At 43.9% G+C, this 26,682-nt stretch overlaps 1 protein-coding gene across 8 annotated transcripts in view; it reads left to right on the top strand.

The window, feature by feature from the left end:
- The window catches only part of plcb1 (phospholipase C beta 1), a 751,229-nt gene that overhangs the window by 545,802 nt on the left and 178,745 nt on the right, over positions 1 to 26,682 (top strand). For all 8 annotated transcript variants that reach the window (XM_068044354.1, XM_068044355.1, XM_068044358.1 and 5 more), the window contains one exon: positions 23,056 to 23,202. In XM_068044354.1, the coding sequence (XP_067900455.1) occupies positions 23,056 to 23,202 (147 nt within the window). The remainder of the gene's footprint in view (positions 1 to 23,055; positions 23,203 to 26,682) is intronic.

Raw genomic sequence — 26,682 nt, 5'->3', positions numbered from 1 at the left:
GAATTGGAGCAGGGGATAGCTCCTTTGTTCCCAAACTCTGTCTGTTGATATGCAAAAATGTCTTTCCAGCCAGGGGCCTGGCAACCCCTTGTATCAGGCCTTCTCTTCTTCCCAGCAACAATTTGAAATTTAATGTCCATGTGGTAATATTAATATGCCTCATTCTTGGCAGGTGGGGGCTTGCATTACATTGACAAATACTGATAAACTGGCACAGTTGCTGAATGTCCAGTGTTTTGAGGTAATATGATGAAGTCATTGAATTAATTTGGGTATCCCAAGAGGACAGGGACAGTATATTTGGTAATGTTGCCAAAATGGGGAAAGTTTTGGGACAACAAAGTTGTTCTGAATGTTCAGTTGGAATAAGTTACAGTATTTTTTTTATCTCCTTCAAACTTTCCTCCAATTTTCTCCTCTCTTGTCTTGAAGAGATAGGAAATGGCATCACTGGTCTCTGGTACTTAACCTAAATGTCAATTCTTGACGTGTGAGTCTGGACAATGAGTATTGTGTTATTTGATCATGAACAGAGTCACTGCTGAGGCTGAGTGTGTTGTGACCCAATGTGCACGCACAGATTTTCTTCTTGTGTCATTGAGTCATAGAGTCATAGAGAGATACAGCACTGAAACAGGCCCTTCGGCCCACCGAGTCTGTGCCGACCAACAACCACCCATTTATGCTAACCCTACAGAAATCCCATATTCCCTACCACATTCCCACCATTCTCCGACCACCTACCTACGCTCGGGGCAATTTACAATGGCCAATTTACCTATCAACCTGCAAGTCTTTGGCTGGATTAATGGGTAGCGATCAGGTGTGGGAATCTCACTGAAATTTCTTCTCATATCCCGGAGAGAGTGTGACCAATTGTCATGGACCCACTGACCCTGAATGAAATCAGCACTCAACACTGTTTAGGGATCAAACGTTCTCGTTAGTATGGCTCGTCACCACAGCAGTTGGAGCTGAGAAATAATCATTTTACTTTTCAGCTTTTCACCTGCTGTTCGCCCATACCCTCTTTATTTTGGTCAGGCCGAGCAAGAGGTTTTCTTGCTTCTTCTGTTGAAGAGACTGCACTCAAAGAATTCATCGGTCTTCACTGCTTCTGATGCTGGCAGGCCTGCTGTGCATTTCCAGCATTGTTGTCTTCTTTCTGCTGGGGCTTCCTATCAGCTTTTTGTCTTACTTTATTTTCTTTCTTAGGTTTGCCTTAACTGCCCTGATTCTTTCAACAACAAAAAATTGGAATGATGACCTTGTCAGTCCTAAGCACTGAATGCTTTCCCAGCTTTGCTGTTCAGTATTCCCAGGTCAGCTGCAGTCAGAACTCCATTTGCAAAGGCCTAATTCCAGAAGTACTCTCTCCATTGGCCCATCTTGACCTCGTGTTGGGCAGTGACAAAGGCAACAGATAGTATAGACAAAGAGACAGTGGCCTCGATATTAACTGCCCCATGATGGGTGTGCGAGTGTCAGGAGTTATGAAGTGATAATTAGCAGAACCTGACTCCCCACCAGTTATACAATTGCTCACCACCATTTTTAGGCCGCTAGATATCGGGGCATCCAACTGTCCCATCGTGGAGATGCGAGGCACTTGATTAACATATTTAAATCAGGATCCCGCAGTGCAATTGAGAACCAGATTTAAATTGTAAAGCTGCTGCCCATCATTGGGAAACTGAGCGATGAAAGCGAGGTGGGAGCTGCTGACTCCTTGTGGGCCAGGACGATTAGAAGTGCTCCTCCCCAGCCCTCATAAATACCTTCGCCCTCCCCATGCCACCCGCCCGTCACCTCTGACCTCTAGTAGATAAACCTAGCATGGCACTTCACAGGCACGTAAGGTATAAAATGGACACTATCATTTCTAGGTAATACCTTAAATGATTCCAGGGTTTCTGCCTCCAATACTCTATCTGGAAGCTTATTCCATATTTTTGTGAAAAAACTTGCCTATAATCAGTCCTAAAATCACCTGCCAGTTTGAATCTGTACCTCCAAGTTCTTCTCCCTCAGTTCAATTCTAAGTAATATTCTGGCTTAACTTTCTCTGTACCCTTAACAGTCACCACCTCTGATAATACTAATGGCTCCTTGTTCACGTTACCGCATTGCTATAGATGGAAGCCATAAGATCAATGGCAAAGTAAGTAAGGTGTCAGTGCTAATATCCAGGAGAATTGATGTGACAAAAATGCAGTATGTTGTCCCTGGTGCATTATTTTTCTTTTCTCTAGCATTCAGATAGATTCCCTTAAAATAGCACAGCATGGAGACTGCACCTCTCCTTAAGCCAATGTTCCAGAGTAACCAGGTTGCCATGAAAAATTTATTTGAAAGGCTAATTGCAAGCTTGTTTATTTGTTTATTTAGTTCTGAAGTCAGTCAATGAAGAAAAGAATCACAAGAAAACAGAACTGAAGACCAGGTGGAATAGATTTGTGTTTGATCTATGAAAGGGGTTAACAGGATGGCCAGAGGGATTTATTTTGGCAGCCTTCGATGTTTTGTTTTCAGATCTTTTGCATTTATTGAGCTGGAGATGAATGAATGCCTGCAGTGTCTTAGGCATTTAAAGAGAGACTTCATTTATATAGCAATTATTTATGACCGCAGGACGTCCCAAAGCGCTTTACAGCCAACGAAATTCTTTTTTCACTGTTTTAGTGTAGGAAATGCAGCTGCCAATTTGCACACAGCAAGCTCCCACAGAAAACAATGTGATAATGACTAGATTATCTGTTCTAAGTGATGTTGGTTGCAGGATAAATAATGGCCCAGAACAGTATGTATAACTCCCCTGCTCTTCTTTGAAATAGTGCCATGGGATCTTTTATATCCACCTGAGGGAGCAGGCAAGGCCTCAGATTAACGTCTCAGCTGAAAGTCGGCACCTTCGATAGCACAGCACTCTCTCAGTGCTGCACTAGATTGTCAGCCTAGATTTTTGTGCTCAAGTTTCTTGTAGTGGGACTTGAACCCACAACTCTGACTTCGAGGCAAGAGTGCTACTAACTGAGCTGCGGCTGATGAAGCCGTATGCATACTAAGTTTGTATCAAAGACACTGGTCCAGGCTCAGAAGTGCTAGGATTTAGCCAAATATCATTTATTATTTTTGGAAGTTTAAGTCAAAAGTGAATTGAAAACAGCTGTATTGATTTTCCACTCCATATTTTTACTTTTAATAAACTCGATTTTTAGTTTAAAGCCTAAGTACACATTCCGACAGAGCTTAAGCCTCAGAGAGCACAAAAGTTCTCATGTAAATTCAGGAGCCAATTACAGTCACAAGGAATCTGTTCAACTTCAACTCATATTGTGCATCTAAAGTCACACTGCAGTTCGTAGAGAGAGAAAGCTCAGGTATGAGTGTGATGTTTGTCACTGAGCACAATAGAACATCTCTTTAAATGTCTGGAAAATGTAACACCACTTTTACTGAATCGCGTATACAGACGATATCCTACATAAACCTCCTAATTGGCTATCAGCAATTTTACAGTTCAGTTGGCACCGCACAGAACTATGTTTGTCCTGGTTGGAGACTGATTCAGAGCTGGGACACGAACTGAGCATAAAACTGACCTTTTAAACTCTCCCACAAGACACTTAGTAGACCATCACTTGCTGTGCGGAAATCTCTGACGCTCCTTATCTGTTCTCATAGGCATCTGGACTGTCAATAGATATCCTGCAGATATAATGGTGCATGATCTAAGCCATACGACAGATGCTAAAGACAAATCCATTCCACCTGATTCTAAGTTTTTTTCTCTCCTTTTGACTCAAGAACTAAAGAAGCAGATAAGAAAGGTTAATAATTAACCTCATAATTAAGCTGTTTCATTGCGGCCTGTTTTAGTCCATCAGTCCTTGCATGGCTGTGTAAGACCCTCTACCTGGTCTAAAGGTTCTAGCCTTTACTCTGGGTATCAATGGCACACAACAACTTGGATACTGTTCCACTAGATGTGGTACACCTTTATTATACCACTGGGCAAAAGTACATACTCACGCTGATACCGGTTGCTTAGCAGCCCTGCGAGCTGGAGTCCGTCTCGGCGGTCAACCGGCCGATGAATTTTCCTTGTGCGACTTCCGGATGGCCGACCACACCACCCAACCACTGCAGCAAATATGCCCCTGTGGGCTCTTTCTTTATACTTTTTTTTCACTATGCCCCTGTTGCATAAAAGGTAAAACCTGTTTTTAACTCCTTCAATTGGTCTGCAATTACCTCACTGTTCTTTTGGAAAAACAAAGTATATGGCTACAGGCTTGGGCCTCATGTAGGAGTTTCAAGGCCCACTGCTTCAGATAACAAAGACAGTTTCTCTGCTTCGTTATCTCTAGCACCATTATCAATCTTTAGCCTGGTACAGACAGACATGTTTTTTTTAGCTCTGAACGAGCAAGGCCTGGATCTCCTCCCAGGTGCCAGTACTTTTGCAGTTTAATTAGTTTTGCAGACCCTGCTAATTCTGACAAGGCACTGTATTGATCAGAATTGACCAGTTTGCCTTGTGTTTTCAAACCCACAATACAGTTCATTAGATGTCTTTGGTCTGGGTACTCCGATGCTCCATGTCTTGCCACCATGAGACGGACTCCACACACTCAGGACTCCACCACAACCAGTCTACATTCATTAATACAAAAGAAATAAAAGAACAGTTACATTGTAAATTAAATGGTAAAGTAATACATTAGCTTACAGCTGTCAGCTGGTATCAGTCTCAAATTGGTACCAATGATATAACCATGCCCCTTGACCTCATTAATTATTGTAATCATTTTTATTTTGTTTATCCTACTGTAAATTAGCTCAATCAAGTTTCCTCAACTCACTTACTGTTTTGAGGCAAAGGTATAACACATAGATCACATATAATCTACAGCACAGCAATAGGCCATTCAACCCAACCGGCCTGCACTGGCATTTATGAAAGAAAAGAAAGAACCACCATACATGCCAAAGTGCTTTGCAATCAATGAAGTACTTTTAAAGTGTAGTCACTGTTGTAATGTAGAAACACGGCAGCCAATGTTCACAAAGCAAGCTTCCACAATCAGTAATGTGATAATGACCAGAGAAACTGTTTTTTTGGATGTTGATTGAGAGTTAAATATTTGCTACACACCAGGGATAACTCCCCTGTTCTTCTTCAAAATAGTGCCACAGAGGGCAGATGGGGCCTCAGTTCAATATCTCATCTGAAAGACAGCACCTCTGACAGTGCAGCACTCCCTCAGTACTGCAATGGAGTCTCAGTCTACATTGTTGTGCTCAAGTCCTGGACAGGAATTGGCAACATGTCCGTACATGGACAACAGTGTCTGTGGTTAAAAATTTTGAGGCCCATGGTAATTTTAAATTCAGGGATGAAAAATTTCTGCCAGTGGCTTCTCCCTTTACCTGCTTCATATTTATTTCAGATTTCTAGCATTCGCAGTAGTTTGCTTTTGTTCTATTTAGAGACATTGGCTGAGGACTGATTGCCAGCTTTAATAATGGCGAAAGCAGTTCTAAACATTGGCTGAAGCTGGTTTGCCAGCACTAAAGATGGCGGTGGTTGTTATAAGTTGGCTATGCCAGTATTATAGATGGTGGTGGACATTTGTTTAGCAAAGGTGCAAAAGTGTATCTCTTTACGAGCTGAGGTCAGTAAACAGAGAGGGCGGACAGAGAGAGAGAGGGGGACAAAGAGAGAGAGGGGGACAGAGAAAAAGAGAGGGGGGCCAGAGAGCAAGAGGGGGGGGACAGAGAGAGAGAGAGTGGAGGGAGACTCAGAAAGAGAGGGAGACAGACAGAGAGAGAGGAAGACACAAAGGGAGTCACAGCGAAGGAGGGGGGGACACAGAGAGGCAGGGACACAGGGGACACAGAGAAGGTGGGGCACACGGAGAGCGGAGAGAGAGGGAGAGAGAGAAGGGTAGAGAGAGTGGGGGAAGAGATGGACACAGAGGGAGGGGGGAGGGGAGAGAGATCAAGATCACTCTTGACAATTGGAGATCTATCTGAATTTTCCACATTGCTGTATCAAGTGTGTGGGCAGAGATTGACTACTTGTGCATGCAAAAACAATGCCCGGTATCTCACTAAATAGGGAGAAATATGTTTTAAATTGGACACTGTTTTGATGGCATTAGGTTGGCTATAACTTTGTATACAAATTAATTTCCCCGATGTCTGTGGCTGAGTCAATAATTTTGTCAAATGTCTGTGGTGTAACACGTCAGTGCCTATTCCTGGTCCTGGAGCAGGACTTAAACCCACAACCTTCTGACTCAGAGGCAAGAGTGCTACCCACTGAGCCACAGCTGACATACACAAGTCTCTTCCCATCCTCTTCATCGAACCCGATGAGCAGATCCTTCTATTCCTTTCTCCCTCATCTAGCTTCACCTTAAAGGCATTGACACTATTTGCCTCGACTATTCCTTGTGGTAGCAAGTTCCACATTCTAATCACTCCCTGGGCAAACAAGAAATAGACAGCAGTGGTGAATGTTTTTCAGTTTGGAGATGTTCCCCAAGGGCTGGTTTTAGGATCACTGCTTTTCTTGATATATATTAATGACCCAGATGTGGGCATAAAGGGCACAATTTCAAAATTTGCAGATGGCACAGAACTTGGAAATATTGTGAACTGGGGAGGATAGTGATAAACTTCAAGAGCACATAAACAGGCTGGTGGAATGGGTGAAAAAGTGACAGATGAAATTTGGTGCAGAGAAGTGTGAAGTCATTCATTTTGATAGCAATAACAAGGAAAAGCAATATAAAATAAAGGGTGCAATTCTATAGTGGGTGCAGGAGCAGAGGGACCTGGGGGTTTATGTGCATAAGTCATTCTATGATTCTATAAAGGAGTTTCTTCTGAATTCCCTATTGCATTTATTCGTGACCATATTTATGATTCCTAGTTGTGTTCTTGCCCACAAGTGGAAACACCTTCTCCACGTCTACCCTATCAAACCTTTCATAATCTTAAAGCCCCCTATCAGGGATAGTTCTCAATCTGTCCGTAAGACCTAGATAATGTGAACAAATACAATTAAAATAGATGAAGCTGAGAGTGTGGTCAATAAAAGTGCCATCTGATACATTTTATGATGAGTTTGTTTGTAATTTACTAATTCAATTTAAGTTAATAAAGGAACACTAGCAACACATTAAAACAGGGCAGACAGACTCCGGGGCGGGGGAAATCTTCTTTATTTCTGTGCCTGACAAGCCCACCTGGCAAACTGAGGCACTAAATCCTATTATCCTTGTATCTTGCTGAAGTTTAATCAGAAATACTGAGGTTATTGCATACTTTCAGTAAACAGCTTGGAAGAAGGAAAATATCTATGGCTTAGCATATAAAATATCACCAGAGGTATAACTGAATTAACCTATTATAGTACAGCATACCCACCGCAGCTCAGTGCAAATGATGGCAAGCTGTATTAGTGAAAAATGTATCAAATGTCCTAGCAAATAACTTGGGCTGTTCTCAAGACTTAACCATATTAATCAAAACTCAAATAAATGTGTATATTCACACTTTCGTTTACAGCTGAGTCCCGCTTGGCTACAAATCCTTGGATTTGCCATAAGTGTACCAGACAATCAAGAAACAATGACCTGTCAGCATATCCAGGGGAAATTTCATTGAATTTGAACAGACAAGCTGTGTTTCCCAGAAGATTTTTTTTCAGCAATATTTATTTGTTTACAGACAGCGCAAACAGCAGCATCTAACTCCTGGCAGTCCTAATTATACTTCAGAGCATGAATTTGTTGAATATGGATTGGGACATGTTGCTGTTGCTGTTTAAGAGATGAAATGAAACACGAGTTATTTGTGAAAAAGGAACTCATTGCAAATTCTACTAAAGCAACTCCCCCAGCAAGCTGAGGTCTGGGCACTTTGGGCAGACAGTTGCAACCGATGATGCAGATTTAAAAAATGCCATTTGGAACAAGCAAGTGACCAGTTTGGTCATTGCCAGTGCACACTCCAGTTACAGAGACAAGAAGGTCTATTGTAATGGTGACCAGAGGAAGGGAATGGGTGAAGCCTTTCTTTTACCATCACAGTCCTGCTTTGATGCCGTCTTTCCACTATTTTGCCCATGGCCATTACAATGGCAGGCCAAAAGCCAACGAAACTCAAATGGGAACCTTATCAAATCGTGCAAATCTGGGTTCTATGACATACAACGGACCCCGATAGAAATTTTAAGGTCCAGCACGCTGCCCATTTGTACCGGGCAGTTAGTGGCCTAACCATTGGCCCCTAAAGTAACATAAAACAGAAAGTGCTGTAAATACTCAGCAGGTTTGGCAGCATCTGCGGAGAGAGAAACAGAGTTAACGTTTCAGGTCTGTGACCTTTCATCAGGACTGACAAAGGCTAGAAATGTAATAGGTTTTAAGCAAGTGAAGGGGTTGGAGAAGAGAACAAAAGGGACAGTGTATGATTGGGCAGAGGGCATTTTAGCCCTTAAAGTGACCAATGGAGGCCTTTTACAAATGGCCCTAGGAGATATCTATTGTTTTTATGGGGCCAGGTGAAGCATCCCTCCCAGGCCCACACTAAAATAAAACGCTGCTGACCCATTCAAGGGCCACCCAAAGTCCTGACTATTGACCGGTTCAGTGTTGGAGCCGTGATCAGGAGGGCTGGGAGGAGGCTGGAAATTGGGGCTGGGTGGTAGGGTGTGGGTGGGAAGGGGGGTGGGTTTGGTAGATGGGAGATTGGGAGTGGATATGTGTATCGGAGGTTGATGATCCCGCTCTCCCAGAACCAGCAGCAGCAGGTGCCCATTTGGTGTCGCCAATGTACCACCAGAGCGGAAGTGAGGCCCAGGTGTCTTAATGGCTTCGGCCTTCCAGCAGCAGGAACAGATTGGCAGTGAGCCCTGTCACTCTCTGCCAGCTGCCTTAAAGTGTGGCAAGTAAAAATGACTCTGCTACTATTTCCCAGGGCAATGCCCGCGATCGGTTAAAATTAATTCTCGAGCTGTGGGACCAAGACCAGCATTTACGGCCCATCCCGAATTGCCCTTGAGGAAGTGGTGGTGGGCTGCCTTCTTGTACCTTTGCAGCCAATGTGGTGAAGGTGCTCCCATATAAGGCCTTGGTTGTCCCAATAATAAACATATCTGAGATTCACTAACTGAGCATAGATTGAGGATTAAAGCAGGGATTTCCGAGTCTGCAAGGCTGAATATTTCGTTTGGTACATTTACCCCCTGAGCCACTGGGGAAGATGCAAGTCATCTTCTATCAAAGTTGCATATTTTCCCTACCCCTTTCTGACCCTCTTATGCTTTATAGGTATTAAACGACTTTCTTTTGTGCCCAGTTAATAGACACAGTGACCACTCTCCTTAGTAGCTCCTTAGTAACACCTTGCAGCTGTTAAAGGCTCTTCTGCAATGAGGGATGGACTTAACTTTCATAATGTAGAGTGCTAGAGCTGCCTAAGATATTGATTTTCTGCCTTCCACCAGGGCAATAGACCATGGGCTCCAGAAGTGAACAGTAAAGATTTTGCACAGTTGGCCACATTTAAATGTAGAATTTTCCAAATCCCCTATGTGCTGGCAAATGAACAAGAAGGAAAATTGTTCAGTTTATCAGCACATGTTGAAGGGATACTGTCTTTATGGCACAGCAAGTGGGTGAGATAGCCCTACATGTCTTTTGTCATGAGATGTCATGTCAACAACAGCAACTTATATTTTTATAGTGCCTTTAGCAGAGCAAAGCATTCCAGGGTGCTTCACAGGTGTGTTAGCAAATAAAATTGACACTGAGCCACATAAGGAGATATTAGGGCAGATGCCCAAAAGCTTGGTCAAAGAAGTAGGTTTCAAGGAATGTCTTAAAGGAAGGAAGAGAGGTGGAGAGGTTTAAGGAGAGTATTCCAGAGCTTGGGGCCTAGGCAACTGAAGGCACTGTCACCAGTGATAGAGCAAATAAAATCAGGGATGCTCAAGAGGCCAGAATTAGAGGCTTGTGGGGCTGGAGGAAATTAAAGAGATAGGGAGGAGCGAGGCCATGAAGGGTTTTGAAAACAAGGATGAGAAATTTAAAATTGAAGCATTGCTTGACCAGGAGCCAATGTAGGTCAGCGAGCAAAGGGCAGATGGGTGAATGGGCTTATTACGAGTTAGGACATGGGCAGCAGAGTTTTGGATGACCTCAAGTTTACAGAGGGTAGAATGTGGAAGGCCAGCCAGGAATGTGTTGGAATAGTCAAGTCTAGTGTTAACAAAGGGAACGATGAGGGTTTCAGCCCCAGATGAGCTGAGGCAGGGGCAGTGTTGCGGATGTTACGATGTTACATTATGTTATGACATAATAGGAGGTTCTGTGGGAACGAGAGAGACTCACGGTTGGTGTGTTGCCTCCCAGGTGCCAGGGTACGTGATGTCTCCGATCGTGTTTTTGGGATCCTTAAGGGGGAGGGGGAGCACCCCCAAGTCGTGGTCCACATAGGCACCAACGACATAGGGAGGAAGAGAGATGGGGATTTAAGGCAGAAATTCAGGGAGCTAGGGTGGAAGCTTAGAGCGAGAACAACCAGAGTTGTTATCTCTGGGTTGTTGCCTGTGCCACGTGCTAGCGAAGAGAGGAATAGGGAGAGAGAGGAGTTGAACACGTGGCTGCAGGGATGGTGTAGGAGGGAGGGTTTTGGTTTCCTGGATAATTGGGGCTCTTTCTGGGGTAGGTGGGACCTCTACAAACAGGATGGTCTTCACCTGAACCAGAGGGGTACCAATATCCTGGGGGGGAGATTTGTTAGTGCTCTTCGGGGGGGTTTAAACTAAATCAGCAGGGGAATGGGAACCTAAATTGTAGTTCCAGTGTACAGGCTGTTGAGATTAGTGAGGTAGGGGATAAGGTTACAGGGACGCAAGAGGGCACTGGCAAGCAAGAACTTGGTTTAAAGTGTGTCTACTTCAACGCCAGGAGCATCCGGAATAAGGTGGGTGAGCTTGCAGCATGGGTTGGTACCTGGGATCCTGATGTTGTGGCCATTTCAGAGACATGGGTAGAGCAGGGGCAGGAATGGAAGTTGCAGGTTCCGGGATTTAGATGTTTCAGTAAGAACAGAGAAGAGGGTAAAAGAGGGGGGGGTGTGGCATTGTTAATCAAGGAAAGTATTACAGCGGCAGAAAGGACGTTTGAGGACTCGTCTACTGAGGTAGTATGGGCCGAGGTTAGAAACAGGAGAGGAGAGGTCACCCTGTTGGGAGTTTTCTATAGACCTCCGAATAGTTCCAGAGATGTAGAGGAAAGGATAGCGAAGATGATTCTCGACAGGAGCGAGAGTAACAGGGTAGTGGTTATGGGGGACTTTAACTTTCCAAATATTGACTGGAAATACTATAGTTCGAGTACTTTAGATGGGTCTGTTTTTGTCCAGTGTGTGCAGGAGGGTTTTCTGACACAGTATGTGGACAGGCCAACCAGGGGCGATGCCACATTGGATTTGGTACTGGGTAATGAACCCGGCCAGGTGTTCGATTTAGATGTAGGTGAGCACTTTGGCGATAGTGATCACAATTCGGTTAGGTTTACCTTAGCGATGGGCAGGGACAGGTATATACCACAGGGCAAGAATTATAGCTGGGGGAAAGGAAATTATGACGCGATTAGGCAAGATTTAGGATGTGTAGGATGGGGAAGGAAACTGCAGGGGATGGGCACAAACGAAATGTGGAGCTTATTCAAGGAGCAGCTAATGCGTGTCCTTGATAAGTATGTACCTGTCAGGCAGGGAGGAAGTTGTCGAGCGAGGGAGCCGTGGTTTACTCAAGAAGTTGAAGCGCTTGTCAAGAGGAAGAGGGCGGCTTATGTTAGGATGAGACGTGAAGGCTCAGTTAGGGCGCTTGAGAGTTACAAGCTAGCCAGGAAGGATCTAAAGGGAGGGCTAAGAAGAGCAAGGAGAGGACACGAGAAGTCATTGGCGGATAGGATCAAAGAAAACCCTAAGGCTTTCTATAGGTATATCAGGAATAAACGAATGATAAGAGTTAGAACAGGGCCAATCAAGGATAGTAGTGGGAAGTTGTGTGCGGAATCAGAAGAGATAGGGGAAGCGTTAAATGAATATTTTTCGTCAGTATTTACAGTAGAAAAAGAAAATGTTGCCGAGGAGATTACTGAGATACAGCCTACTAGGCTAGATGGGATTGAGATTCACAAGGAGGAGGTGTTAGCAATTTTGGAAAGAGTGAAAATAGATAAGTCCCCTGGGCCAGATGGGATTTATCCTAGGATTCTCTGGGAAGCCAGGGAGGAGATTGCAGAGCCGTTGTTGTTGATCTTTATGTCGTCATTGTCGACAGGAGTAGTGCCGGAGGACTGGAGGATAGCAAATGTTGTCCCCTTGTTCAAGAAGGGGAGTAGAGACAGCCCTGGTAATTATAGACCTGTGAGCCTTACTTCGGTTGTGGGTAAAATGTTGGAAAAGGTTATAAGAGACAGGATTTATAATCATCTTGAAAAGAATAAGTTCATTTGCGATAGTCAGCACGGTTTTGTGAAAGGTAGGTCGTGCCTCACAAACCTTATTGAGTTTTTCGAGAAGGTGACCAAACAGGTGGATGAGGGTAAAGCCGTGGATGTGGTGTATATGGATTTCAGTAAGGCGTTTGATAAGGTTCCCCACGGTAGGCTATTGCAGAAAATACGGAAGTATGGGGTTGAAGGTGATTTAGAGCTTTGGATCAGAAATTGGCTAGCTGAAAGAAGACAGAGGGTGGTGGTTGATGGCAAATGTTCATCCTGGAGTTTAGTTACTAGTGGTGTACCGCAAGGTTCTGTTTTGGGGCCACTGCTGTTTGTCATTTTTATAAACGACCTGGATGAGGGTGTAGAAGGGTGGGTTAGTAAATTTGCGGATGACACGAAGGTCGGTGGAGTTGTGGATAGTGTCGAAGGGTGTTGTAGGGTACAGAGGGACATAGATAGGCTGCAGAGCTGGGCTGAGAGATGGCAAATGGAGTTTAATGCGGAGAAGTGTGAGGTGATTCACTTTGGAAGGAGTAACAGCAATGCAGAGTACTGGGCTAATGGGAAGATTCTTGGTAGTGTAGATGAGCAGAGAGATCTTGGTATCCAGGTACATAAATCCCTGAAAGTTGCTACCCAGGTTAATAGGGCTGTTAAGAAGGCATATGGTGTGTTAGCCTTTATTAGTAGGGGGATCGAGTTTCAGAGCCACGAGGTCATGATGCAGCTGTACAAAACTCTGGTGAGGCCGCACCTTGAGTATTGCGTGCAGTTCTGGTCACCGCATTATAGGAAGGATGTGGAAGCTTTGGAAAGGGTGCAGAGGAGATTTACTAGGATGTTGCCTGGTATGGAAGGAAGGTCTTACGAGGAAAGGCTGAGGGACTTGGGGTTGTTTTCGTTAGAGAGAAGGAGGAGGAGAGGTGACTTAATAGAGACATACAAGATAATCAGAGGGTTAGATAGGGTGGATAGTGAGAGTCTTTTTCCTCGGATGAGGATGGCAAACACGAGGGGACATAGCTTTAAGTTGAGGGGTGAAAGATATAGGACAGATGTCAGAGGTAGTTCCTTTACGCAGAGAGTAGTAGGGGCGTGGAACGCCCTGCCTGCAACAGTAGTAGACTCGCCAACTTTAAGGGCATTTAAGTGGTCATTGGATAGACATATGGATGTAAATGGAATAGTGTACATCAGATGATCGGCGCAACATCGAGGGCCGAAGGGCCTGTACTGCGCTGTAATATTCTAATTCTAATTCTAATTCTAAAAACATCAAGAGTTCGACATTAGGTTTTTTCTTTTTATTTGATCGGCTAGGCATATGCCATATTCAAAAGCCTGTCACCTTGGTTTATAGAGTCAATACGGCACAGAAGGTGGCCATTTGGCCCATCGAGTCCACGCCAGCTCTCTTTATAGCAATCTAGTCAGTCCCATTCCTCCGCTCTATCCCCGTAGCCCTGCAAGTTAATTTCCCTCAAGTGCTCATCCAATTTCCTTTTGAAATCATTCATTGTCTCCGTTTCCATTGCCCTCGTAGGCAGTGAGTTCCAGGTCATTACCACTTGCTGTGTAAAAACTTCCTCACATTTCCCACCACCCGCCACCCCCCCCCCCCCCCCTCTCACATCTCTTGCCCAAAACCTTAAATCTGTGTCCCCAAGTCCTTGGACAATAAACTAATGGGAACAACTTTTCTTTGTCTACGTTATCCAACTCTAATCTTGTACATCTCTATCAGATCTTCTCTCAGCCTCCTTTACTCCAAGAATAACCCCAGCTTCTCCAATTTAACCTTGTAGCTAAATTCCTTCATCCATGGAACCATTCGGGTAAATCTCTTCTGTATTTAAGTGTGATGGTGGATTGTTCCTATGGCATTGATGAAAGCTTTGGGTTCTGTTTTCTTTTAGTGACTTTTTGTAGTTATCAGTCAGAGGGATTTTGTACAGCGGGTGTTAGAGGTTTATCACCCAGTACAGGAATGAAACACTGTCAGGTGCACAAGCAGATGAAGAATAAACCTCCATCCACCTTGCTGTCTGTATACACAAACAGTCTAACTAACCTCAGAAGGGTATAATCCACAGCTCCAGAGGGAATTTCTTTCCCATTTCCTTGTTTCCTTTAAGGGATCTCTGAGTATGATTACCAATTTAGCGCCACTTGGTGGCGTATTATGCATTTGATGTCATGGGATTGCAATTGCTAGGAGTGCTAGGATCGATACTGATCAAACTAAGTTCAAACATTATCCATTCAGCTAACAGAAAGGAAAGGGCTTTTCATCATACTAGCATGGGTTGTATTCCAAGCCAGGATCCAGTGCGAAAGGTCAGTGTATTAACTCATTATGAAGCCTAATTCCCTTATTTTTGGCTTTTACATTCATCTCTCTCCCAGTTCATTGCTTTTCCTCTCACTCTGTTACAGTAGGATTCAGGTTACTCTGCAGTGATTTTCAAATATGCCTTTAGTTACTGTTCACTATCGAAATATCTGCTGTAATGCATGTTTATGTATATTGAATTAATAGCCCCACAGATTTCTGAAGATGACAGTGAAATCAAATCAAAATACAGTTTATTTATTGTTGTTTAGAAGGCTTCTTTAGGGAAACAGTTTCGGAAAGTAGCTGTAAATCTGTTCCCCAATTTTGTTATTTGTAACTATTTTTCCCCATTTGTTTATGTTGGCAGCATAAATGGGATGTAATGATTGTGTATGGTTATATAAATTTAGACACTCCATGTTAATTCGCCCCTTTCTTCCATGGAAGATGTCTATATGGCTTCATGTCCAGTGCATTTTTTTGACAGGTGCTTTTTTGTTTGCGCAGTTTTGTGATTTTTATTTTCCCACTCAGTTCCTCCCCACCTCTATAAAAGGTGCTGATTCAGTACCACCTGCACTGGTCACATGCTGGTACTTTGCTACTTTATCAGCAGGGAGAATCTTACTGGGACTTAGCCCTCCGCTCACCAATGCCCACCTCTGTACAGGAGGACTGAAATCCTTTTCTACAGTATATAGTTATTGTATGGCCCATTTCTGTGCTGTAAATACTTTGTAATTGTACAGTGTAGACTGACTGTGATGAAGCCAAGGAAGGGACACTTTGATTATGAGGAGTGAGTTGGGATACTGGGATTATTTCCACTGGAGCAGGAAAGCATAAGAGGGGATTTAATATAGGTTTTTAAAATTATCAAAGGTTTTGATAGGACGAACAGGGAAACACAATTTTTTTCTCTTTGGGAAGTAAAAAAGGGGGTCATCAATTTAAAATAGGACTATGGGTAGAGAGCAGGAGGATCGGATTGGATTGGACTGCTCTAGCCAAAACCTGGCAATCACGATTGACAGAATAGCCTCCTCTGTTGTTGAAACTATGGACCTATGGCTTTTCTACAGAGCAGGAATGTCATTTCCCTGTTTGTCTTTTATCTTTACATATTCTGACCTTTCTGTTTATTTCCAACAATTTCTACTATATACCTATAAAATTCGAACAGGACTAGACAGGCTACATGCAGGGAGGATGTTCCCGATGGCTGGGGAGTCCAGAACCAGGGTCACCGCCTTAGGATACGGGGTATGCCACTGAGAACTGAGATGAGGAGAAATTTCTTCACTCAGAGGGTGGTGAGCCTGTGGAATTCACTACCACAGAAGGCAGTGGTGGCGCAGTGGTTAGCACCGTAGCCTCACAGCTCCAGCGACCCGGGTTCGGTTCTGGGTGCTGCCTGTGCGGAGTTTGCAAGTTCTCCCTGTGACCATGTGGGTTTCCGCCGGGTGCTCCGGTTTCCACCCACGACCAAAGACTTGCAGGTTGATAGGTAAATTGGCCATTGTAAATTCCCCCTTGTGTAGGTAGATGGTAGGAGAATGGTGGGGATGTGGTAGGGAATATGGGATTAATGTAGGAATGGTATAAATGGGTGGTTGTTGGTCGACACAGACTCGGTAGGCCGAAGGGCCTGTTTCTGTATCTCTCTATGACTCTGTGATTTAGACTAATAAAAAAAACTAATTGATCTTACTGAATATTTAGCCATTGTAAAGCATGCAGGTGTTTAGGCCAAGCAGCTGATATATCTTGAACATTTTCCAGTTCTGACAAAAGGTCATCAACCTGAAAGCTTAACTCTATTTCTCTCTCCGCAGATGCTGCCTGACCTCCTCAGTATTTCCAGCATTTTCTGTATATATTTCAGATTTCCAGCACCCGCAGTAATTTTGCCTTATTTAGTCTATTTTTATGCTGTGAATTTGTATGGTTCTACATTCCAAGGAAGTGTAGTAATGTCTGTAATTACTGTAGTTCTGTTGTTTGCGACAGTTAAATTACCGCTTCAATGTTCATAGAACTTCTTGGTAGTTTATTGTCTGATAGCGTTTATTCTATAGCTTTCTGATGTCAAGTAGTGTATCCGGTAAACTGTAATACAATGACAGCGGTTTCTGTTCAACCTCTTATTTATTCTGTTAACAGGCTGTTTAATTTTGCTACCTTGTGCTCTCCCTGTGGTGTCTTACCCATCATTCGGATGAAACATTAAACCGAGGCCATGTCTGCACTTTCAGGTGGATGTAAAAGATTCCAAGGCAGTATTTTGAAGAAGAACAGGGGAGTTCTCCCTGGTGTCCTGGTCAATATTTATCCCTTATCCAACACCCAAAAGCAGATGATCTGGTCATTATCACATTGCTAATTGTGGGAGCTTGCTGTGTGCAGATTGGCTGCCACACCTCCTACACTACAACAGTGACTACACTTCAGAAATACTTCATTGGCTGTAAAGCATTTTGGGACAACCCGAGGTTGTGAAAGGTGCTATATAAATGCAAGTCTTCCTTTCTTATTGAAATGTTAGATTTATCAGGACAGTCTGATCATTTAGATGTCTATCTCATCCCTCAGAAATAAATGTAAGGATTTTTTCTTGAATCAAAGCAATGGTGTCTCTCACTTTGCCATGTCAGTGTTAAAATAGTAGGAGCAATTTGTAAGAAAGCATTCTGCAGCAGTAATATTGTAACATCTCACCTCTTCCTAACCTGTGAGTCACAGCAAACTTCGTATTCCATGTGTTTCTGGGTCTTTGCCCAGTAATCGCCAACACTGGGATGTTGAATTAGATGGAATTAGATAGGTAAATAGAAACTGATATTGTGGCTGCCAATGAAGAGTTAATGGGTAATTTTGTTTCCTCACCATATAGAGTGCTACAGTGGAATTGAATTGTAGTGATTAAATTGGTTACTTACACAAATAATCACTGCAATTGTTCAATACAGGAAATGTGTACTCTACTGTTGTAACGCACTTACCAGCACTTTAAGCAATTGATTAATCAGCTGCTCAGGCTCTCCTAAACCACTATTTAGAATGTTACCTCTCAATGTTACGTTCTTCTATGCCCTATAAATTTAGCCCCATCTACTAGCCCTGCATTATGGCAGGCAGGAAACACATGCACGTTTCCAGACAGAAGTGTGCCACCCACCGTATTGACAAAGGAGTAAAAGGTGTCCAGGGCCCACACCTGAAAGAAGCATTAGGTCCTTTGCGTATGCAAATAAGGAGCCTGAGGCCTGTTTGAGGCCCCCACTGCAAGATTGGTTTGCCCCAAGGCAGCCCTCACCAGCACCAGCACCAACTGCTCTCAGTAAAACCACATCATGGGACCGCCTGCTACCAAAAGACAAGTATGAAATTTGAGAAAGCCCCCCGGCAGTGTCAATCTTCCTTGGATCTACTTCAGTAACTTTGCATCATGTGAAAGACCAATGCAACAGTAGAGGGTCGTGGATTGGTGGCAAGTCTCATCTGCTGAGCTGGCCAACTTCCAGATAAAGGTGATTTCAAAAGACGTCAACAGATCATTAAGTCCTGTGTTATCTCACTCTTGTAGGACATCTCAGGGCTCATCAATTTGAATAGATGTGTCCTTTAATTAGAACGTCCTTCTTTGTTCCTTCCTGATAGTGATATCTGGTTCCTTGCCATTCCTGCCACAGATCAGCCAGTTTAATTTAAAAGCAAGAAATCATTCTCTCGGCAGAGTTCACCGGTTCTTCGTGGGGCATTATGGTGAATATGGTCAAACCTCAACATTTCAGTCAAGCCATTACTGTCTTACAAACCAGAGTGCCTCTCCACTTCAAGAGGTGCTGGTAACAACAGAGATCCCCAATATCTGGCCCACTCCAAACAGATATGCATTGAATGGTTAGCACCGGAAGCACTGGCACCATGAGCAAGTGCTAGCAGGCCCATTTTCAGGCTTGATCAAATTTCTAGGCCTTGTTGTTCGAGAATAGTATACCACATACGAGAGGAAAAGTCCTGAGAAAGACATTGAATATTTTCTAATACTTCAGCCATCTCCTGGGCTGCTGGCACTGACCTACTTCGCCATCTCTCTCCTTGCCTGCTGACCTTGTTTAATGTTGCCACCTGAGCGAATCAGGACTTCCTGACAGGCATGAGTTGTTTGATAAGTACCTCCACACTAGTTTCCTGGCCATTGACATTGTGTGCCTGCCTCTTCAGAAATGCAGATTCCACATGTTAAAGGAAGTCTGGGAGGAATCCGGATGAAAACACCTACTGTCTGGTCAGCCAACCCTGAAGAATTTGAAAAGTTAGACCCCACATCCTCCTATGTAAATGCAGACACTCTAAAAGCACCCCAACAGAGTTTCCAACACATTTACAGGAACCTGCAGAGACAAAGAAAGACCCCTCGGGGGCAGAGAAACCAAGAGGGTGATGCCTCACCTAGTCGAAGTGCCACAAGGGAGTGCAGCAGAGTCTGTACAAATACCTGCAGGCAGGAGCGTCCCATAGGACAAAGGGGAGATTAGAAAAGAATCCTCCCCCACAGTCCAATAAAAAGAAAACCACCCATCCCCTGAAGTCAAAAGCCTTTGCATTACTCAGCAAAGAACAGAAAGAGAGTTCAGGATAGACCCACCCACTACCGACTCTCCTGGGAAAAAAAAATTCCAACTCAGGGCTAATTAAACCTAACCATCTCAAAGGCACCCTAGGCAGTCATGGAAATGGGCAAACTGAAGAAAAACCTCCCCAAAGAACCACATGTTTATTGGGGTGCCAAAAAAGGGCAGTTTAAAGCAACAATGCTAGCAAGAAAAGACAGGCGGTAATAAGTCTTACGATTTATGAATGAATGTGAATGACTGAGAGAGAGAGAGAGACGCATGCTTTTTCCTGTATCTTATATTTTCAATCTCTACCCTTTTTAATGAAATGCGATTTTCTCAAATTGCATTTCATTCCGCTGGGTGTGGAGGTGTTATGCAGGCCCCCACCTGCCAAGAATGAGGCATATTAATTTTGTCATATGATTTTAAACTTGCTGGGAAGAAGAGAAGGCCTGTTACATGGGCTGCCAGAGACGTAGCTGAAAAACATTTGCATACCAACAGACAGTGCTTATGGCGACAAAAGGACCATTCCCTGACACATTCAACCCACAAGGGATTTTGATTACCAGACATTGAAGGTGTAAGGAAGAGCATTTCAGAGACTGCTAAGGTGATACAATCCACAGAAGCCAGGACAGGGTAAACCAGCTGGTCACATGACTAACTGACTGGTCCAGGGATTTTTGAACTAGCCGCAGAGTTTTTGAACTCGGGAAAGGCTGTTTGCTCCTGGAGTGAGAAGACCTCTCCTGTCTGCTCCCATCTCTTTCTCACAAGTCTCTGGACCCATTGAGGACACATGAACTTCGAGAGAGAAAAATTTCCTACAATCGAACAAGGTTTAAGAAGAATACTGGGCCCCAATGAAAAGCAAGACCCACCTACAATCAAGGACTTTACAGCAAGCTCGAAGAACAGTAACCAAAACCATCTTCAGATATTGCCTCAAACTTTTCCACTTTATTTCTTCTGCTCTTTTCTGTCTCTATCTGCATGTGTGTATTGGATATGCTTGCTAGTATGGACGCATCACGTATCCATAGGCATTAATCAAATTAGAGTTTAAGTTTATAAAGTTCAACCTTTTTTCTTTAAACCTAAGAAAAACTGTTTAACTAGTTTCTTTGCCTTATAATTGGAAGTTAGTGAACAAGGATTCACTAAGGGGGAGCTGAAAAAAACTGTGTGTTTAAAATTAAACCCTGTTTTGGTAAGACCAGGCAAAGGCTGAGAGCGAACCCCTAGACTCCTTCTCACCTGGTTGTAACAAACAGACACACAAAATAAGAGGCAGAGAAGGGAAAAAGGAAGGAGACATTTAGTGTGGGGTGGCGGGGGGGAGGTTATGATAAACTGTTAAATTCTTTTGGAAATCAAGTTCTCAGTGGATGAAGGCCTGATATGATTGTAGTTTTCTCTATTCATTGAAGGTTCAGTTGAAGGTGGTGGGTCACTTCTAGCTCTCGCTGTTGAACAAAGAGCAAAGAACAGTACAGCACAGGAACAGGCCATTCGGCCCTCCAAGCCTGCGGCGATCTTGATGCCTGCCGAAACTAACACCTTCTGCACTTACGGGGCCCATATCCCTCTATTCCCTTCCTATTCATATATTTGTCAAGATGTCTCTTAAACGTCGCTATCGTATCTGCTTCCACCACCTCCCCTGGCAGCAAGTTCCAGGCACTCACCACCCTCTGTGTAAAAAACTTGCCTCGCACATCCCCTCTAAACTCTTCCACCCTGGGAAAAAGCTTCTGACTATCCACTCTGTCCATGCCGCTTATAACTTTGTAAACCTTTATCATGTCGCCCCTCCACCTCCGTCATTCCAGTGAAAACAATCCGAATTTTTCCAACCTCCCCTCATAGCTAATGCCCTCCAGACCAGGCAACATCCTGGTAAACCTCCTCTGTACCGTCTCCAAAGCCTCCACGTCCTTCTGGTAGTGTGGCGACCAGAATTTCACGCAATATTCTAAGTGTGGCCTAACTAAGGTTCTGTACAGCTGCAACATGACTTGCCAATTTTTATACTCTATGCCCCGACCGATGAAGGCAGGCATGCCGTATGCCTTCTTGACTACCTTATCCACCTGCGTTGCCACTTTCAGTGACCTGTGGACCTGTATGCCCAGATCTCTCTAGCTGTCAATACTCCTAAGGGTTCTGCCATTTACTGTAGACCTCCCACCTGCATTAGACCTTCCAAAATGCATTACCCCACATTTGTCCGGATTGTTGTACAATGTAGATGTAGGATTCTGCAGCAGGGCCTTCTGGTTTGGCCGGAACGAGGGGACATAGCTTTAAGTTGAGGGGTGATAGATATAGGACAGATGTCAGAGGTAGTTTCTTTACTCAGAGAGTAGTAGGGGCGTGGAACGCCCTGCCTGCAACAGTAGTAGACTCGCCAACTTTAAGGGCATTTAAGTGGTCATTGGATAGACATATGGATGAAAATGGAATAGTTTAGGTCAGATGGTTTCACAGGTTGGCGCAACATCGAGGGCCGAAGGGCCTGTACTGCGCTGTAATGTTCTATGTTCTATGTATGTTCTATTAGCATGTTACCTCTCTCTCTCTCTGGCCGTCTTTTTTTAAGGTAAAACTGTGTCACCTCTCACCTCCTAGTAGGAGACCTTCTCATCTCTTCCCCATGGTGATCGCACAATGGCCCAGGAAGTAGCTACTTCGCACCTTCTTTGTTTCAGAAGAAGACATTCAGTTCTGGAATGTTTTTAAGATGGGGTGCAGTTGACACCTCTTAGTTTTGAAGATTTGTCCGTTGTCTTTCTCAGACAGTTTGAATACTCAAAAGGCCAATCCCTTTTTCTTCAGTGGCCATTTTTGATGAATTGTTCACTTTTTAAAATAAAGGTTCATTTTGAAAGACAAAGGCAGTTTTTCATAACTCTTCAGAATTATTCTGTGATTGTTGTATCATCGCACTTCTGGTATGCATGATAACAACGACAGCAACAACTTGCATTTATCTAGCACCTTTAACAAAGTAAAACATCCCAAGGTATTACACAGGAACATTATCAAGCAAAATTAGACACTGAACCACATAAGGGGATATTTAGGACAGGTAACCAAAAACTTGATTAATGAGGTAGATTTTAAGGATCATCTTAAAGGAGGAGAGAGAGAGCTAGAGTTGAGGAGAGATTTAGAGAGGGAATTCCAGAGCATAGGGTCTAGACAGCTGAAAGCACTCAGCCAATGGTGAAATGTTTAAAATAGAGGATGTGCAAGAGGCCTGAATTGGTGAACTAAATGTGAGTTTGCATAGTTAACATCAAAATGGCGCTATTTTGTAGCAGAGGTTGATTGTATGAATTCATCCCAGCGGTAGCAGAGAATTTAGTTGTTGAATTCTGATTTAGAGTTCCATAAAAGGTGACGCCAAATTGATGATGCCACCTGCGTTTGGGCCTATCTGGGGAGTTGGCTTAACCTGGTCCAATATGGGACATATTGTGACATTCTGTGTTAAAATGAACATTTTGGTTGAATATCTGCAATTGAAGAACCTTTTTTTCTTGTCTGCTTCCAGGGCACATATCAATCGACGGCTTCAAGAAATATTTGAGTGGTGACGAAAATGGAGTCGTTCCACCAGAGAAATTAGATCTGAGTGAAGATATGACTCAGCCCTTGTCCCACTATTTTATCAACTCCTCACATAACACCTACCTCACAGGTAAGAAATCAAGACTGTCTATTGTGTCCTAGGTTTTTCTGCCTCAGAGATAAGTGCGCCATTAGAATCCTTGCACTCATTGCTAATTGAACAAGAAAAAGCTGCAAACATTTGCTCCCCTCCCCCATTCATCTCCTTCTGAAGGCACAGACTCATATTGAGTAACCTAGGAGTTTAGTGGCCTTCAGTGCCTCATCCATGTGGCAGTCATCAGGAGGGTACTCATGTAGGGAGAAAATTACAGCTGGGTTGGATGAGGTTAGGGCACAATATCTACTAATGTCTATTGCCCCGAAGTCATGGACGGAGATGAGAAGAAGTATGTTCCCCATGCTGAACCAACTAGCAGGTTGGATCAGGAGAGTGTGAGGGTGCGGGGTGGAGGGGATTCCGTCACATGAATTGGCAGGAGGATAACTGCTGCCTTTCCTGGTCCCACCAAAACAAATTAAAAATTTCCTCTGCCAGCAGTGTCTTTAAGGAACGTCAGCGCTTGGATGCTCAAGAGTACAAGCGGACGAGTGCACACTCCACCCTTTTGCACCTAAAAATGACAATCAGCATACCACAATCAGAAACGTGCTTTGCCTATTTCAGCAGCCTCCCACTTGTTTCAGGAAGGCATATTGCTTATTCATTTACAGGCTTGCATGCAAATTGCATCAGGTGGGCTTTGGGCATCGAGGGGTCAGCTGAGGTGTTCCCCCACCCCCCCAAACCCCAACTCGCTCACCTCCGTGCCTCTGCTCCCAATGCTCAACTGTCAGCTGTCCACCCAACCCCTGCACAGCCCCCCTCAATTTTTTTCACACGAGGCAGGTGAAATACACCCATATTCAATGTTTACACATGGCATCGTAAATATAGTTTGCCCATGGTATAAAAGATACTTCTTCAGGGTTTTCAGTATGTGCAACATGGAGGCTTTCAACAACCTAGGAACCAAGTTGAGAAAATAGAAAGAACTTGCATTTATATAGCACATTTCCCAACCTTCACGTCCCAAAGTGCTTTACAGCCAATGAAATATTTTTGATGTGCAGTCCACTGTTGTAATATAGGAAATGCACAGCAAGCTCCCACAGACAGCAATAAGATAATCACCAGATAATTTGCTTTTTAGTGCTGCTGGTCGAAGGATAAATATTGGCTGGGATACCCGGGAGAACATCCTTGCTCGGCTGTGATTTCGTGCCGTGGGATCTTTGAGGATAGCATTTTCCAATCAAATTTGCAAACCTGTGGCCAAGGGTACTCAGTCTGCATCTGCAGCCTGTATATTGTCACATGGCAAGGGATTTCCATATAAAATGTAGTTTTGCTTACTTAGTATTGCATAGTATTTATAGCACAGAAGCTGGGCATTCAGCCCAACAGGTCCATGCTTCCCACGAACCTCCTCCCACACTTCTTACCCAGTTTCCCCTTAAATGCATCTATACGAGTTGCCTCAGCTACTCATTATGATACGAGTTCCACATTCTAGCCACTCTCTGGGTCACAAAACTTCTCCTGAATTCCCTATTGGATTTATTAGTGACTATCTATTTATGATCTCTAGTTCTGGTCTCACCCGCATGTAGAAACATTTTCTCTACATCTATCCTGTCAAATCTATTCATAATCTTAAAGACCTCTATCAGGTAACCCTTCAGTCTTCTCTTTTCTAGAGAAACCTTACTGTTCTGGTTTCATCCTGGTAAATCTCTTTTTGCACCTTCTCCAGTGCCTCTACATCTTTTATATAACTACAGTCTGAGGGTGGAATTTTCCAGGACCCTTGGAGGCAGCTTTGAGGGGGGCCAGGAGGGGATTGAAAAATTCTGTCGGGACAGCTCCCCATTGTTGTCCTGCCTCCCGGCGGGTTTACCAGCGATGGGCTACCACAGGAATTGGCAGCCCGCTCCAGGGAGGCGGTCAGCCAGTCAATTCAATTAAGGCCCCAATCAAGGGCCATTATCCCTCGCTGACGGATCTTTCCTGGCATCAGACGGGCCTCATGCTGAGTCCAGAATCCAGCATCGACTTGGAGGTAGCCTCCCGGCAGCGAGTCAAAGGGACATTGGAGTCTCTTCTTGAGCCCCCAGAGATGAAGCCGCAGAAGCTGGAATGGTCAGCACTGTGGCCACAATCATTCCCGTGAACAGTGACCCCTCCACACTGATGGTCTTAACCCCTCTAGGCCTTCTTTGTTCAAAATGTTCCGCAGCCGTCCAAGAGCACCTTCATTTTAGTCACCCTCTTGCTCACCTACATGTCCCAGCAGTTCCCACCACTCACAGTGGGGCTGCCAGCCATCCAATTCTGCGGGTCCTCTCATTGGGCCTCCCACATCAGGGCCCCTGACCTGGATGGCAAATGTGGAGGTGGCCTGTTAATTGTCCGCCACCCAGAAGATCGTGACACCCTGTGGATGGCAGACACCCAGAAATTATTTTCTGTGTCAGGAAGATTTGGCCCAGAGAAACAGCACTTCAGTCACTCACTATTGGTTAAGTACTACATCTGGATTGCGAGATTTACCCATGGTATAAAGATACTTCTGCAAAGCTTCTTATGCACATGCAATCTGATGGCTTTAAATCAAATTATAACAGGGATGAGAACTGTGCTTATCGATTATATTTGAGGGCTGGAGAAACAATGGGTGAAATCAGGCCACATCATCAGAACCACAGTCAGCAAAGTCAGTAGTTCAGTAAAATCTGCACCTCTCAGTATTTCATGTCTCCAAATAGATTTATTTTGATGTGGCTACAATGTATATATAAATAAAGCAGAATGTGGAAAAAAATAGGTTTTTGTCCTTTGTTTTGAATCCAAAGATGAAATTCTAGGACTGAGATTAGTGTCAAAAATAGCATTTTTTTCCCCAACAGTTTGGCACACGTTCCCCACGGTGACCACAGCTTCTACCTTTCTTACTGAATGTAATGTTTTCATATATCGTTGGTGATTGCCACGACGATTGTTAAATGCGGCATAATTTTACTTGACATTTTCAAAGTGGCAATTGCCATGTTGTTGCAGATTGTAGATTGCAGATTGAGGGCTTGATGGGGTAGATGCTGAGAGGCTGTTTTCCCCTAGATGAGGTGTCCAGAAATAGTGATCATAATCTCAAGATAAGGAGTTAGCCATTTAGGACTGAGCTGAGGAGCAATTTCTTCACTCAGAGGGTTGTGAATCTTTGAACTTCTCTACCCGAGAGCGCTGTGGGTGTTCAGTCATTGAGTATATTCAAGACGGAGATCAATAGATCTTTGGGCATGAAGAGGAACTGGGTATTATGGGGGATAGGGCAGGAAAGTAAAGTTGTTTAAATGTTCAGATCTTATTGAATAGCAGAACAGGCTTGAAAAGCTTTATAGCCTACCCCTGCCCCTATTTATTATGTTCTTATGTCCTATTACTTATGTATACTTGCAGTGATTTTTAATGTTGTCTTCACCCCCTGAAATTTTAAATCAAATGTTAGCC

The sequence above is a fragment of the Heterodontus francisci genome, chromosome 13, assembly GCF_036365525.1.
Source record: "Heterodontus francisci isolate sHetFra1 chromosome 13, sHetFra1.hap1, whole genome shotgun sequence".
Taxonomy (NCBI): domain Eukaryota; kingdom Metazoa; phylum Chordata; class Chondrichthyes; order Heterodontiformes; family Heterodontidae; genus Heterodontus; species Heterodontus francisci.
This window is presented reverse-complemented; position numbering and strand designations above follow the sequence as displayed.